Source organism: Misgurnus anguillicaudatus, chromosome 21 (assembly GCF_027580225.2).
Source record: "Misgurnus anguillicaudatus chromosome 21, ASM2758022v2, whole genome shotgun sequence".
NCBI classification, from domain to species: domain Eukaryota; kingdom Metazoa; phylum Chordata; class Actinopteri; order Cypriniformes; family Cobitidae; genus Misgurnus; species Misgurnus anguillicaudatus.
In genome coordinates, this window is record NC_073357.2 from 49893839 (window position 1) to 49911961 (window position 18123).

Below are 18123 nucleotides of genomic sequence, written 5' to 3' on the forward strand. Positions count from 1 at the left end.
TACCCTTCGGAGAGTGTAGAATGCCAGCATATCGAGTAGATCCGGGTCCCTTTCGTGCAGCAATGTAGGCCTCAACCAGTTTTGCAGCATCTGCAGCAGTGTCAGGATCCCTTTCCTTGACCCACGTTCTCACCTCCGGGTACAATACTCGTAAGTACTGTTCCAGCACAAGAGTCTCCATAATGTCCCTCTTATTACTTTGCTCATAGTGCACCCATTTGGAGAACAAGTCCTTCAGTCGGATGTAAAGTTCAGTAGGGGTCTCCTCTGCAGGGGTATTAAGGGACCGGAATCTCAACCGGTATGTCTCTGCACCGATTTCATATTTTTTTAGAATTGCATCTTTAACTTGGTCATAGTCTCTGGTTTGTGAGGGGTTCATAGCCACAAAAGCACTTCGGGCCTTGCCTGTTAACAAGGGAATAAGGCGGACGGCCCAGTCTTCCTTTGGCCACTGATACACCTCTGCAAGTCTTTCAAAAGTGGTTAGGTAGTGTTCAATATCATCACTCTCCTCCAGCTTGGCTATTCGAGGTTCATGGTCTACTACCCGCATTGCAGCTCTTCCTGCAGCTCCAAGTCTTGCCCGCTCCATATCTAGCTGCATTTGTATGACCTGGTGGCTGAGGACCTTGTAATTTTGCTCGTGACGAGCAGCCTCTTTCTCCTGCCTCTCATCACGGTCCCTTTGATACTGCATGAATGACTGGAACATCTGTGCCAACGCTGTGACAGCAGCTTCTCCCCCAGGGGTTGGGACTTCCATAGGCAAAGATGGTTGCTCGGCAGCACCTCCAACAGCACCTTGGTCCACCTCTGCATTTATGCCCTCCTCAGGCTGACTCCTAGTTTTGGGTGGCATGTCAGCAGGGCAGTAATTAATACATACACGTCACTCACTGGTGAGAGGATCCCACTTCTGACACCATATGTAAGGGAGCCAACCAGTTGGAGTAGAAAAAAGGAAATGACGTGCTGTACTAAAAAGTTAATGCAGGATCCAAATGGTGTTTTATTTTAAGGTGCAAAAATATTTACAGTGTATGAGAAAACAAAAATAAATAAAAACTGTACAAAAATGAAAATAAAGAGCAACAATGTGCTATTTTGGCTAAACCGAATGGCCCAAGTTTGCAACACTGCTTAGTTAGTTTCCAAAGAGTTCACAATGAAAAAACATAACTCAACGTATTCTAACAAGCAAGCCTATTTATAGGCTGAAGCCCCACCTACAGGGCAAACCATATTGTCATGGAAAATTAAAAAGTTTGTATCAGTCATATTAAATAATATAACAATCAACATAACAAAATTTAATCTTCTAAACAGTTAGTAAAAAAACTACCATTAACAGAAACAGAGTTAAACACCAAATTAAATGTCAAAAACCAAGTGTTTCTAAATTCTCCCCTTCTGGTCACCCAAAATGGTAGCTTCCACAGGAAGTGATGTGGCTGTTTGCTTTAAAAAACAGTTTTACCCAGACTATGGGTTTGGTTGTAAGAAGTGTGGTCCGGGAAGTGTAACTGCAATAAGGTTGGTGAAAAATGATTGTAAAAATAAAGGGAAGTAATACATGAATTATTGTGTGTTCTGGCATTTTGTTATTTTAGAAAAATAGTGTCAATAAACTATAAGACTTGAAAACTAGAACAAACACAACAGTAACAAACTTAGACTTAACCAAACAAAAACTCCATAACACTTTCCTGATGTGTACACAGATGTTAAGTTGCCGGCAATGCACAGTACAAGTGATATGGTGGTATGTTTTTAAGTCCAGTTTAAACAGTCAACAGGTTAACCTGTGACAGACGCAAATCAGCTAATGTTTAACCCAACTGTGCTGTTCCCATCTCTTATGTTTCACTGAATGTGAGGTTGTGTAGGACGCACAAAAATATGGCAGATACTGGCATATTTTTCTGTGACCGTACAGCAGCTGTGATCTAGGAATCTGAATCTGTTTATTAAATGCTAAACATGGACATGATCATTTGATGTATTACCATTGCCATAATCAATAAATGTACACAAACATCTCTTAAATACAGTTTACCTCCTGCTTTCAACACGCAAGATCAATTTTTCAAACAAATAGTGCTCACTTTTTAAAATAAGACGAGATCTATTGTAACTCTCATTAGCATACATTTTAAAAATGGCTCCATTATTTTTGACCCATAATAGGTAAATATTGGACAGAACACATGCTGGGTTAAAAATTACCCCATGCTGGGTCAAACATTACCCAATATTAGGTTGTTGTTATGCAACCAGGGGGTATAATAACCCAGCAGTTTGGTTAAAATAACCCACCATTAGGTCAATTTTTAACCCAGCACATGTTCTGTCCAATATTTACCCATTATGGGTCAAAAATAACCCAGCCATTTTTAGAGTGTAGCTGCAAATTTGTGATGAAAAGCATTTTAATACCACATATGGCATGCATAAGACAAATAAATATATTATTCTGTTATTTATTTTAAAATAAATTAATTTATGTGGCCAAACACATTCCTTTGATTATTCCAAATTAGAAACAACATTCCACATGGACTATCCGACAATTTACTGTAAAATAATGTAAGAAATACTTAAACATTTTGAATAACCTTGGACCTGATCAAGGGGTAACCTTCCGATCTCTACAGTGAGGCCAACATAGTAGTAGAAGAACTTTATTGTCCCCGTGGGGCAATTGGGTTTGCGGCGCAGTCTCAAGGCACTACATGACAACATATAACAAAAAAACAATACGATACATTACAAAAACACTAAAATACATACATACAAATAAAATACCATCGGGTCTAACCCTGCCAGCTGGACAGATAGCTTATTTTAATTGATTTAACTCCTTAATGGCTTGTGGTACAAAAGGAAGTGACTGGCCGCTGGAGCCTGGCTTCAAAGGAAATCAATCCCATAGACCTCCATGTTAAAATGTCCAAATTTACAGCAGAAATAAATATGTTTACAAAAAGTGTTTTTGGTCTATATAGCTAATTTTGCTCTTCATGACAAGTGTGAGGGCGTGAATTATTTAAATTAAGCCGTAAAGTGGCCGTGGCGTGGCCACTTGAGTGACGGCTGAATTGCCTCTGATGTCACAACGGTCAAGCTAGGCTTGCATGGTCTCAGCAACCAGGCACTTCGGCTCCACCCTTGCCATTCCTCTTTGCCCATTTTTGGTTATTCGCGAGTGACGCACTGCCAAGATGGCGATGGCAGGCTCCGCCCACTATGGGCTTCAAAAATGCTCCACACAATCTATGGGTGACGTCACGAACACCACGTCCTTATTTTTACAGTCTATAGACCTGATAAAACCTTACTCTTCACTGTTTCAAAACCAGAGATATACTCCACTATTTGTTTTCACTGGATTTGATTCATTTCAATTGATGCTTTCATCGGTTAAATTGGATCACCTTTAGTGTAAAAAGCTTTTCAAGGCCCTCAAAACCAAATAAAGCAATCCCATAACAGGCCACACACTCAACAAATACAAGTATTTTATTCAACAGCCACGATCGAAAATACACATCAAGAAGCACATTGTGAACGAGGATAAGCACATGATGCTTGTCTGTTTTGTGAGTACTCAATTTGAGTCGGAAAGCATCAACAGTACTTTAAAGCAAACCAAATGTCTTATAAGGGAAGTAGGGGAAGCTGATTTGACTATTCGGTACCGACTGAAAGCACCCACTATTACACATTACTGAGGCACATGCCGCGAGGCTATTATTCAAATATCAAACAAATCTCAGTGTCACGCCAGTATCCTGCTGGTAATAATGCATTTGTTCAATGTGCTCAAGTTGTAATAAAACTGTTACGAAATGTCATTTGATGAAATACCATTAGCATAGATGAGACACATTGAAGTCATGGGAGACTGATTTGTCTCTGAGAAAGCAGATATTTTCCTTTGTAGCCATTTCTTTGTTTAAGGTGAATTCAATTCACTGAATGACCTGAGCAAAAGATCTGTTATGTCTGTTTCAAGAAAACCTGTTCGTTTTAATAAATAACAGCTGCACATACACTGTTAGAAAACTGGTAAAAATTTGTATCCCAGCTGTCACTGGGGCAATACTTTTTAAATTGTCCTTAGTTAAAGATATATACATTTGGTATCAATATCTACCTCCCCCCTGTGACAACAGGAAGTTCAAATTTTGACCTTATTTTTTTTTTGACTGAGTACAGTAACGCCCAAAAGTATTTGGACCATAAAACATACTAAAAACGGTTGTAATCCTGTTGGAGCCAACTTTAAAATTTTTTTATATTTTATGCATTTGGTAAATGCTTTTATACAACGCAACTTACATTGCACTACAACTAAGGTACACATTTGATTGGTATATGTATTCCCATGGGAATGAACCTATGACCTTCTGTGATGCTAATGCATTGCTTTACCAATTGACAAGAACAAATTGTATAGGAAAATGTCCAAACATGTAGCATTCATTTTTAAACAAGCATTTCACAAAAACATCTATAAACTGTAAAGATACAGTGTTCAAATTAAGAAAAATGTATTGTAACACTATCTGGTTGTTAGACTTTTAATGTGATGGACTGCACTTGTGGTTACTCAGCTAAAAGAGTAAAATTGAGGAGAAATGACATCATACATCCACTAAACATAATCAGACCAGTGGGTAAAAACAGTTGATTAATAAATTGCTATAATAAAACAATACTGGTCATTTGGTTTGAAATTTTGTATTTGATGATTTAAAATCCATATTGTTTACATAAAATGGATAGTTCACCCAAAAACGAAAATACTGTAACTGTTTACTCATTATTTGGGTGAACTATACACCTTGAAGTTTGACTAAAATGTCCAAAAACCTTTGTGGCCACAGTATTACATCAAACTCATGTCACATGACTACTAAGTCTCCAGTGATTAAGATGTTGATTTGATCTGTCAGGATGACTTACGTCTCCTTTCAGAGCCCACACAGTACAATGTTATTAACACAAGTCATTATTTATACAGCGTCCTTAGAAATCAATCCAGCCCTCTGATCAATACACCACAATCATTAAGCAATTCCCCTTCTCTCCACCTAGAAGTCAATCCAAGTATCGAGCGCACACATCAACCCAAAGGTACGCTGGACAACTGAAAAACACGGCCTTCGTATATAATAGATTTTATTTTAATGGCGACATTAAACTTTAAATATGAGGTTGTTCAAGAATTCTGGTGTTATTCGTTTTGTGAAACTAACACTATGCAAATTGCATGGACGTAGTATTAGATAGATGTGACAAGTTCATTTAAAGCCCACACAGTCTTAATATTGAAAATGTGAGATTTCACAGACCGTAAAGTTTAACAGAATGTATTTTGTGTGCTGCACTAAAAGAAAGAAAAGAAATAGGACTGCTTCTTGTCTAGTACATTGCCAAACTTCTGCTGAAGCTGATTAAAATTTGAAGAAAAGCACAAAAATCGCTTTTGTGCACTTTTGAGGAAATCACCTGGCATTGTGATGTTGCTCAGTTGTCTTTAGTTGGAATTCAAAAAGTATGTGAGTATCTGGCAAACGCGATTGTCTCTTTTATCATGAACCCTTTAGACGCATCTGCAGCAGGCAATTATTTTGACAAGTGATGCACATACCCTGACGGTCGCTGTGATTTCACCAAGTAAGTTGTGATCCTGGATAAACATTTTTTGTTGATCCTGGATCAACGTTTTAATCAAAGATACCCAAACCTACACTTAACTCAAACCCTAACCATTTTTGAACCATCAAATTAGTATGAAATAATAGTTTGAGGAGTATTTCTTAAAAGCCCCTAACCCAATTCTAAACCTAAATCTAACATACACACTAATCCTAATCCTGCAATCTGATTGGTTAATGAAAATGTTGATCCAGGACCAACAATGGTCTTGATCCAGGATCACATCTTACTTGGTGAAATCACGTTCACCATACGCTGACCTAAAGGATTATTAGGAACACCATGCTAATACTGTGTTTGACCCCCTTTCACCTTCAGAGCTGCCTTGATTCTACGTGGCATTGATTCAACAAGGTAACTGAAAGCATTCTTTAGAAATGTTGCCACATATTGATAGGATAGCATCATGCAGTTGATAGAGATTTGTGGGATGCACATCCAGGGCACGAAGCTCCCTATTCACCACATCTCAAAGATGCTCTATTGGGTTGAGATCTGGTGACTGTGGGGGTTATTTTAGTACAGTGAACTCATTGTCATAATCAAGAAACCAATTTAAAATGATTTAAGCTTTGTGACACGGTGCATTATCCTGCTGGAAGTAGCCATCAGAGGATGGGTACATGGTGGTCATAAAGGGATGGACATGGTCAGAAACAATGCTCACGTAGGCTGTGGCATTTAAACGATGCTTAATTGGCACGAAGGGGCCTAAAGTGTGCCAAGAAAACATCCCCCACACCATTACACCACCAGCAGCAGCCTGCACAGTGGTAACAATGCATGATGGATCCATGTTCTGTTTACGCCAAATTCTGACTCTACCATCTGAATGTCTCAACAGAAATTGAGACTTATCAGACCAGGCAACAGGTTTTCCAGTTTTCAACTGTCCAATTTTGGTGAGCTCGTGCAAATTGTAGCCTTTTTTCCTATTTGTAGTGGAGATGAGTGGTACCCGGTGGGGTCTTCTGCTGTTGTAGCCCATCCGCATCAAGGTTGTGCGTGTTGTGGCTTCACAAATGCTTTGCTGCATACCTCGGTTGTAACGAGTGGTTATTTCAGTCAAAGTTGCTCTTCTATCAGCTTGAATCAGTCGGCCCATTCTTCTCTGACCTCTAGCATCAACAAGGCATTTTCGCCCACAGGACTGCCGCATACTGGATGTTTTTCCCTTTTTACACCATTCTTTGTAAACCCTAGAAATGGTTGTGCGTGAAGATCCCAGTTACTGAGCAGATCGTGAAATACTCAGATCGGCCCGTCTGGCACCAACAACAATGCCACGCTCAAAATTGCTTAAATCATCTTTCTTTCCCATTCTGACATTCAGTTTGGAGTTCAGGAGATTGTCTTGACCAGGACCACAACCCCAAATGCATTAAAGCAACTGCCATGTGATTGGTTGATTAGATAATTGCATTAATGAGAAATTAAACAGGTGTTCCTAATAATCATTTAGGTGAGTGTAGGTTCATTACAAACCACACACATGACGGGCTACATACATGTTGTGACGAACTTCGCATTGAGCGCCCTCGAAAAAAGAAGTCACTGGCCGCCACTGCAAGGCATACATTTTATCTGTATGTTTGTTCCCTTGGGATCGAACACATGATCTTTTGCGATGCTAATGCAATGCTTTATTAACTAAGCTACAGGACAACATGCTAAAGGTATACATTTTATTATTTTTTTTCCTGGGAATTAAACCAATGATCATTGCTACTGTAGTTCCATGCTCTATTTAAGCTACATGACCAACAATTTCTCTGATATTGTACAGTGTGTTTCCCTGATGCACAGACGAGATTATAGATGCAGAGATAAGACACTTCTGGGAATCCAGTTGATTCTTCAGCAAAGCAATTACATTTTCTCTGTGCCATTTTACCGTACTGCATTATAACTCACACAATAAGGGAAGGGGATTTGCATGGATACTGACTCTCCTTGATGATCGAAGATGAGCATATTTAAAAAAAAAAAAAAAAAACAATGGACAGGAAAATCTGAGGTCATGGATATTGTGAAGCTTCATCCAACTCCACTTATCTCTGGGCTGGATTTGAAATGCAGCCACGCAAGATACAAACCATCTGAGCAGAAAGAAGCAATCAAAATGAGTTTAGACTGAGTAACTTGGGTTTGGAGAACTTTAAAGATCTGAATCTAGTGTGACTTCTCTTGGCACTAAGCACTCTTTTGAGGAGACTGAAGTCCTAATATCATTAGATTATTATAAATTAGGATTTCATTTCATTTAGGTTTAAGAGAGCCTGCAGGTTCCTAGGGGAGTTCGCTCGTAATTTAATTCAGTTTTTAATACTGCATGCAAATTTCCTGGTTGTGTTCTAATAAAGAGACTAAGAAATATGGTCACTATACCATTTCAAAACACAACCAAATCTAATGGTGGCATGGTGACATTTGCACAGCACTTTATTGCACTGACATCAAATACGCATCATGAATAAAAATTATGCCACTATTAAGAGCAACATTATAAGTGAAAGAAATAGTATATTTAAATCAGTGGAACAGAAACAAGTTGAAAAGTGCAGTGACTGATTAAGGGATGGATCTTTATAAAGTAATGGTAATTTCTGGACTTTAATGACAGCTAAAGCCTCAGTCAGCCACTACCAGTGGTGCAAAATGGTGGCCATGTTCTGTTGCCATTGCACTGTTTTAATCAATTTCTCAGTCATGAATGCTGATCAGATGGCTCCCTGGAGTCATTTAAATATGCTCTGTTGGCATGACTACCATTCTGACACGTGACTAAGTAGAGTTTTCCAAAGTTCATCTACTTATAAAGTGAGTGATTGATCAAACTTACCTTGCGTCAATTCCAAGCATTATAATAATAATAATAATAATAATAATAAGCTTAAACTATATTTCTGCCGACAAGTTGCTTATTTCTTTGAATAAACGTTTGTGGTTCATCGTGAGACTTTTAACAGCACTGGTAGTCCTATATCTCCTGACCTGATTCACACAGTCCTATCATAAGGGGATGACATGTTTATGAGGTTAAGCTGAAATAAGACCGCATACCGAATGTGCTCACAATAAATCATGTTGACCTTTTAAAATAGGTTTTCTTGATTAAGACCATGTCATTATAAATAACATTTAAACATGATAATGAGTACTGGGTTTATTTATTTATGTGACTAATGGTAAGGATCCTTCTTTTATTAGTAAAGTGCAATACTGAGTATGTGTGTGAGTGAATGAATGAATAAGACATGATTCAAGAACCTATACAGGCCACTGATCTTGTGCATTGTAAATATTGTCTGATAACTTTTACAGATGACTTAAATGAAATTATATCGACAGGTGTCAACTGCAGAAAGGATCTGTGCTAAAAAAAAAACAAAACACGGGTAGCATTTCCGCAGATAAAAGCAACAAAAAGATCCATAAATGTCAAGGTCTGCCTCCTGCTAGAAACCTAACGTGAAGTCAATACTTTCATCAACCAGATTGACAATCTGAGGACAGCATGATTAATAGATTGTTTTGCAAGTGAATGACACCATTAATTGGACACTGCATATAAACAATGTCTAGTCCACGAAACAACTGAGCTGAAGCTTCTTTCTTGCACTGTAAAATGCAGCATTTTTGTCAAATCAACATATATATTTATGCTACTTTAACTTAAAAAATTACGCATTTGTTTTACAGGGTGACTATCAAATCATTTCTGAATGTACAATATTAAATGGACCTTACTCCTGGCATACATTTGTGAACAATGTATTTGCTATATTGTACATTCTTAAAGGGATAGTTCACACAAAAATGATTTGGGACAATCATCCTCATGTTGTTCTAAATCTGTATGAGTTTGATGTAACAGTCAACCCTCTGACATTCATTTTGTTTCTTACTAACTGAAGCTGAACTGAAGCACATGTGACCCTGAACCACAAAACCAGTCATAAGTAGCATGGGTGTATTTGTAGCAATAGCCAAAATACATTGTATGGGTCAAAATTTTAGATTTTTTATGCGAAAAATGATTAGGATATTAACTCTTTCCCCACCATTGACGAGTTAACTCGTCAATTAAGAGAAAACGCTTCGCTGTCAATGACGAGTTTTTCCGGCAATCCGTATTTCCGCTTTTATCCACTCTTATATAAAACCCGGAAGCAACCCCTCAGGGCAAACAGTTCAAACAATGTGTATATTTTGATGATCGCTCTGAAAATGATCTTTATCAAAAGTCCTTTACAAAAATTTAATTATCTCAACTTTTTGCTCAAAATGGTATTTTTGAAGAAACCTGCACATATTTGAGGTGATAAAAAGAGAAGAAATGAAGGTAGCAAGGGTTTGTTCTTTTATTTCATATATGGTATGTTTATATTTAAAGGAACAGTATGTAGGATTGTGGCCAAAAGTGGTATTGCAATCACAAAACTTGTGGCTAAAACTGGTACTGCAATCTCACAACTGGTGGCCAATACACAAAATGACAACATAAACATCAGTTGAGGGCTGCAACTCCACTTTTTAAATGACAATATCCTGGCCATACCACTGTTGTCAGTGTTATAAGTATTTGAAATGAAAATGATTTCTTAATGTCTAGTGACATATCAGGGACATTTTATGATTAATTGATATAAATTTCTTACATACTGTTCCTTTAAAGAAGGAACATTTAGAAGGCATTAAACTTTTGTGAAAATCATAAAAAATGCTGGCGCTGGCTGGCAAATAAAAAAAAAACATGGAAAAATCATGTTCCATGAAGATATTTAGTACATTTGCTACTGTAAATATATCAGACATTTATCATTAGTAATATGTGTTGCTAAGGACTTCATTTGGACAACTTTAAAGGCGATTTTCTCAATATTTAGATTTTTTACACCCTCAGATTCCCGATTTTCAAATTGTTGTATAGTCAAATATTGTCCTATCCTAATAACCCATATATTAATGGAAAGCATATTTATTCAGCAAATTGACCCCCTATGACTGCTTTTGTGGTCCTGGGTCACATATTTAGAAAATCTGTTATATGGGACTATAGTAAATTATGTGGTTAACTTAGCGGTCATAATTAATTCAAACATGGACAAACCCAACAGTTGGGTCAATTTCAACCCAAATTCTGGGTGTAACAACAACCCATCATAGGGTTATTTATAACCAAACAGTTGGGTTTGTCCATATTTAACCCAATTATGGGTTAAAAAGACTGCTTTTTGGAGTGTAGGTTAATTTTAACTCAGCCATTTAGATTGGACTTAAAGGAACAGTCTACTCATTTTCAATATTAAAATATGTTATTACCTTAACTAAGAATTGTTGATACATCCCTCTATCATCTGTGTGCGTGCACGTAAGCGCTGGAGCGCGCTGCGACGCTTCGATAGCATTTAGCTTAGCCCCATTCATTCAATGGTACTATTTAGAGATAAAGTTAGAAGTGACCAAACACATCAACGTTTTTCCTATTTAAGACGAGTAGTTATACGAGCAAGTTTGGTGGTACAAAATAAAACGTAGCGCTTTTCTAAGCGGATTTAAAAGAGGAACTATATTTTATGGCGTAATAGCACTTTTGGGAGTACTTCGACTCGGCGCAGTAACACCCTCCCTCTCCCATTATTAGAGTGAGAAGGGGAGCGGACTTTTCAGGCGAGTCGAAATAAAATATAGTTCCTCTTTTAAATCTGCTTAGAAAAGCGCTACGTTTTATTTTGTACCACCAAACTTGCTCGTATAACTACTCGTCTTAAATAAGAAAAACGTTGATGTGTTTGGTCACTTCTAACTTTATCTCTAAATGGTACCATTGAATGAATGGGGCTAAGCTAAATGCTATTGAAGCGTCGCAGCGCGCTCCAGCGCTTACGTGCACGCACACAGATGATAGAGGGATGTATCAACAATTCTTAGTTAAGGTAATCACATATTTTAATATTGAAAATGAGTAGACTATTCCTTTAAATAAGCTTTCTCAGTCTTAATGCTGATCTGCTTGTGTAGCAACTAAGTTAAAGGTATTGCGGAGGATTTTCTTTTTCCGGGTGGATCGTCAAGACTATTGGTCCTCCTAGTTGTCAATCAGGAGTGTTGCGCAATTGCTTTTTTTTAAAAAGTGGAGAAGAAAATTTGAGAAAATCCTCGGCTACACCTTTAATTAGATGGGTAAAGGGTAAAGGCAGAGTCATTTGACATTACTGGCACAGGACTTGATGGTATATTAGCAACTGCCCTCTAGAACCATGTTTCGTGTTGTATAATTAACATCTGTTGACTATCATCAATTCATTAAATATGCATTGCACTATTGTTATTACAGGTGAATGTGATAATAGAAAAGAAGTGGGTTGAAAGAAAAGCCCTGGTTTGTTACAGCTGTTTTATCCACAACGAATCTCTAATTCTGTTGACAATTTGAAAGTAAATAAACATTTAATTTGGTTTAGGCTATATACTCATAAATAAGCCATTAGTTGAAGGGTTTTAGTTAAAGCACATCCACATAGTTAAACAAACTGATCTAACAAGCAATTAGCTTTAATTGGTTGTTTAAATGAGTGGATGGATGTGCAGAAAAGTGTGTGAGAGAGAGACCGCACTCAGTATTAAAAAAACTGAATGGTTTACTGGGTCTGGTGTTCACTGCACTCTATGCTGGTTTGTTGTTACCTAGTCTTGCATATCCAGACCTAGGAAGTCTAGGAACCATAGCAGCTTTAAATGGCCAAGAACCACCCAAAAGGCCATATGACTGACACGTACAGTAAAGCAACCAATCACGTTTCGCTTGGTGCTGCATCATGTCGCCACAATAACAGACCGGTGTGCAACCATCATTCACGAATGTCTGTAAAGTTTATAACAACGAAAGCAAACACTTTAAAATACCTTGCAAACGTTTAAACATGCAGCATTTGTTCAATCTTGGTGAAGCATATAGTCACCAATGTAAACATGAAAGTTTTCTTCTTCGATCAATATTCTTTGAGTTACAGTGGTGTGAAAATGTCTACCCAGTCTCATGAGGTTTCGTGATATAGTCATGTAAATTTTTGATTCTTTTTTCGTGATATCATCACAAATTTCCACGTTTTTTGTGACCGTATAACAAATTCCTGTTTTCGTGTGATTATCACGTATTGGTTACTCAACTGCTTTTTCCTATTTTCAAACCATTCACGCTTCGGTTTAGGGTTAGATTTGGTGCTTGCATTAGAATGTCACCAGTTCGATTTGAGACGTCATAAGCGCGCGCCGCTCGATCGTTCGGGTTTGCCGGTGTTGTGCCAAGGTACTTACCCCTGAAAGGACATGTATCCCCGGTTGCGGGAGCGCGCGCGCATTTTATCGGCGGGCCACAGTAAAGGCGGGCCATTGGTTTGACCAAAGTTAATGAAACTATGACACGTGAATTGTCTAAGTTATCGTTCAACGAATGTTGTTTTATCAACGATGTTTAGCAAAGACAGCTATCACGTGGCACATCTATCAAAATAAATGCTCTTCTGTAGGCTAACGATCGAACTTCATTGCACTGAATTGAGAATAGAAGTTACTGAAAAAATAAGACGACCACACCGTTTCACAGTCTTAACAAATTGTAATGAATCCCCCCTCCTCTTTCCATGGTGAATTATTATATAAAAATCATTTAATAAGGCATTGCATTTAAATAGTGGGAAATGTCATACACAAAAAAAACGATTGTACAGATGATGGCCTATCATCAAGTGTTTTATTCAATTAAATTTTATTTATATAGCACTTTTCACAATTTTAATGTTTCAAAGCAGCTTTACCTTAATAGATGTAGGAAAAAGTTTATTGTGTGAATATTGTAGCCTACATTCTAATAATATTTTCGACCTGCCAAAATATTTACCCCCCTCCAAAATCTACAGATGATGGCCTATCATCAAGTGTTTTATTCAATTCAATTTTATTTATATAGCACTTTTCACAATTGTAAATGTTTCAAAGCAGCTTTACCTTAATAGATGTAGGAAAAAGTTTGTGTTTTATTGTGTGAATACTGTACATTATGTTTAATAACAGCAGTGAATAATGACAAGTTTCTTGTTTCCTGAACAAAGTTATGGTGGGATACAGATTTTTTCAGGCCATATTTTCGACCTGTCAAAATACTTACCCCCCTCCAAAATCTACAGATGATGGCCTATCATCAAGTGTTTTATTGTGTGAATACTGTACATTATGTTTAATAACAGCAGTGAATATGGACAAGTTTCTTGTTTCCTGAACAAAGTTATGGTGGGATACAGATTTTTTCAGGCCATATTTTCGACCTGCCAAAATACTGTACTTACCCCCCTCCAAAATCTACAGATGATGGCCTATCATCAAGTGTTTTATTGTGTGAATACTGTACATTATGTCTAATGTGACAACATATGCCATCAGAGTGTGCGTGCACTCACAGCTTCGACAGCCGGGGAAAACGGGATGGATTATGAGAGGTAAGTGAATGCGATATGTGTGTGTGTGTGTGTGTGTGTGTGTGTGTGTGTGTGGTTGCCAGTAATGATTACCCAGCGGGGAGGGCTAGTTCTCCTCCGTCACAGTATTGGTTTATACAATTTTTTCTGATTTATTTTTTATGTAGCCTGGCGTTAGGGTTAGAGTTGGGTAGGGATGTCATTTTATGTAAATCTAACCCTAAACCGAAGCGACAATGGTAAGAAAATGGGACAAAACATTTGATTAACCAATACGTGATAATCACACGAAAACAGGAATTCGTTATACGGTCACAAAAAACGCGGAAATTCGTGATAATATCACAAAAAACAGAATCAAAAACTTATGTGACTATATAACGAACTGAGACTAGGCTGGAAAATTTTGTCACACTTTAATGTTTCAGATCATCAAACTAATTTTAAAGATAACACAAGTAAACACAACATGCAGTTTTTTTTAATGATGTAATTTTCAACCCAGTCCAAAATGCAGTGTTGTTCCCTTTTCTACCCAATGCTGGGTTGCAAATAACCCAGCATTTTTTGAAGTATGTTTAAGTATCAACATACATGTAAGGTTCACATCAGCCAGCTGATATATCGGGCCATTTTTTGCGAGTTTTATGTGTATCGGCCGATAAGTGGCTGCTGTGTTCGCCAATTTTTTCCAGCATTATTTACAGACAGAGTGCTGGAAACCACAAGCGATTGCAGGTCATGTGACTAAAAACCTTTCCATGACAACATTGAAAGCTCGGCCTAACAGCTGATCATAGCTGGACAAAGCAGGTTTTTATTTCTCATCTCTATATATATTTGTAGTAGTAAAGTGCTAGAAATCAATATCCTTTGCTGATAGTTACTCGTCATTGTGGAGAGTGCAGTTCATGGTTCCATAGCACCCTCACCTGTTATTACTATTTGTTAAATATAGTTTTTTAAGTTTAATAAATATTACTTTATTTAATTGAGACTTGTAACATTTGGCATCATCGTGTCATTTTTATTATGTAAATTGAGTGAGCAAAAGCAGCATCGTCTTCAAATATCGGCTCAAGAAAATCGGCAGTATAAGACCTGTATCGGTCATTAGCAAAGGCTGATGAAACAAAAAAAGGGTATCGACATCGGCACTAAAAAAATCCATATCGGTCTATCCCTAGTTCACATGGCGACAAAGAATCAGAATTTCAAGTTATGCATCAGGGAAAGATAACTGCAGAAATCAGATAAGCATTTGGGTAGCCAAAACCTGTGATATGCATACTTAACATTTCAACTATGTCTAGGTATCTTCAAACAGCACAAACCTACAGAATTTCATCAATTTTGTCTCAAAGAATGTTGCTTTAATATCTATTATTGATATATTCAAAGGAATTTTGAAACGTTGGTGTGCTTTAAAGACTGAACACGTCAGTCATTGTGGATTTGCACATACGTGCTGTGTAACAGATTGTTGTCTACATTTTAATGGGATTATATATTAAGAGAGCCCAGCAGAAATCCAGCTTCCTCTAGGCTTGGCTAATGGATTCCTAGATACACATTTGGATGCATACTAAATGAGGATAGTGTGTCATTAGAAGCTAAACGCTCCATGCAATACTTTCCTGCTTGCTTTCATCTTAGTAGTAAACAGAGGGTTGAACATAACCAAGCTATCTCATATTAGCATAACGATGGGAGAAAACACCATTAGTGAGGGGAAATCTAAGCATTAGCATTCTGCCGAAACCCCCCTCTGACCCTCTTAGCTCAAGAGTCCTTCCCACCAGAACACCCAATGCAGCCAGGCGTGAAAGAACCGAAGCTGCAATGCACTGGGTATCTTTTTTCTTCAAACATCTGTTAGAGGGTTTTTACTGGAAGATGCAACAGGAAAAGAATGCTAATGAAATATGTATAATCATCTTTAGAAAAAAAACTTCCTATAATACCTTCTATACATACAAAATGTATACTTTTGGCAGATACTTTTAACCAAAGTCTCACAGTTAGTAATTCGTATACATATTATTTTCCAGATGTTCCCTGGGAAATGGACCAAGCTACAGTTCAATACTTATAAAGGGCTCTATCATACACCTGCAATGCGCGACGCAAGTGTCGCAAAATTCTGCGATGTTAATAATTTCTGGCATATTAAAAATTATCTAAAGGTAGTAAATCTTTGTACTACTCCACTCTAAAAAATGTTGGATTGTTTCAACCCATAGTTGGGTAACAACAACCCATCATTGGGTTATAACCCAACATTTGGGTTTGTTCATATACCAACTGGGTTGAAACAAGCACGCATTTTTAGGGTGTAGCCAATAAACTTTAGAAAGACCGCCCTGGCCATGTTCGGCATTCAGACACAATTGGCCAGTTTAAGTCTAAACTAACTTTTGCTAGTTTCAACATTCCGCAATTATTATTTTCACGTTTAGCGCCATGTTGTTTAAATAGCAAATTAAAGGCGCATTGTGTTCAGGCGCATTGTTGGCGCGTTGCTATTTTGGGGCGCAATACTGGTTTTGTTATTCAATGAGCATTTGCTTAGCACATGGATGCGCAGCAGCACACAAATGTTTTAAAATATAAAAAAATCAAAGGATTAAAATGTAAAAGATTATTATTGAGTCTCTTGGACATAAATGAGGACTGATTATGAGGCATAAAAAGCTGCTTCACCTGTAGCCTGGTAAGTAATTAAATGTTTTGCTTTAAACAAATGCAAATATTGCATATATTTAAAAAAAAATTTTTTTAATGCTACCCCACAGATTTATTTTATTTGTTGACTCTGTACATGTGGATATGATGAGATGAGAACCGTTTTTAAGTAAGGCTTTTCGTGCATATTTGTAAATTATTTTTCATGTTTCATGTAGGCTATCCATTCATTTACAGCAATTAAACGCCTGTTAATTGAACTTCCATGACTGAAAGAAAACGACTTTTAAAGGATTTAATACCAAAATATATCAATACAAATGAAGAATTGATATTTTTTAATATCAATCTTAAACTGCTGGTCTTCTTCCTCCGCTTAGTTTTTCAGTTTACAAACCCCGGCATCTAAATAGGAAATCGCCATGCCGCCAGTGCAACTGGCTTTTAAAGGGGATAAGAGCTGAGACTCTCATTGGTTTATTGCACATTATGCCCAAAACACACCCATTACTCATTACAAGAATAGGAACAACCCTTTTAGGCTGTGCACTTGGCGCACAAACCATTTTTCCCGTTGTCCAATTAGAAAAAGTGGCATCGGACACGCCAGTTTAGGCCGTGCGCCGTGGGCTTTAGACAATGCACTTACAGTAAATTGTTAAAATAGGGCCCAAAATCATGGCTCACCCAATAACTTTACAAGCACAAAACGTTTTACTCACCAGTGACTCCTTAAGAAGGGTGTAGAGCTGCTTGTGACCATTTATGTGTGCAAGATCCAGTGGTGTGTACCCATATTTATTGGTGATCTTTAGGGCTTGCATGGCTCCGGGACACAGCAGGAGAGCAGCAGCCAAATCTTTCAATCCATGTTGGGCAGAAAAATGCAAGAGAGTAGGGATATCCTCTTCAACATTCTGAAAAATTACCATCTTTAATTAGGCCTGGATAAATGCAAAAAAATTGAGTTTTCTGAGAAAAAAATATAGTTAACTATTGTAGGTAACCTTAAAAATGTGCTTTATGTAATAACATTTACAATGGTATTTTTCAAAAGTCAAAAAATATAATCGTCCTGTCTTAGACTGAAAACATTTCTAAAGGTTTAGATAATGTACACTCAGAAAAAAGGCAGGTATTAAAGTTGTCACTGGGGTGGTACTTTTGTACCTAAAAGGCACATATTGGTACTTCTATGGTACACGCTGGAACCTTACAGGTACATACATACTGG

General features: G+C 37.4%; 1 protein-coding gene across 1 annotated transcript in view; it reads right to left on the reverse strand.

Annotated features, from left to right (window-relative positions):
• LOC129449268 (B-cell scaffold protein with ankyrin repeats) overlaps positions 1 to 18123 on the reverse strand; it is a 69063-nt gene that overhangs the window by 23707 nt on the left and 27233 nt on the right. Inside the window, exon 8 of the mRNA XM_073859320.1 lies at positions 17612 to 17805. Within this exon, the coding sequence (XP_073715421.1) occupies positions 17612 to 17805 (194 nt within the window). The remainder of the gene's footprint in view (positions 1 to 17611; positions 17806 to 18123) is intronic.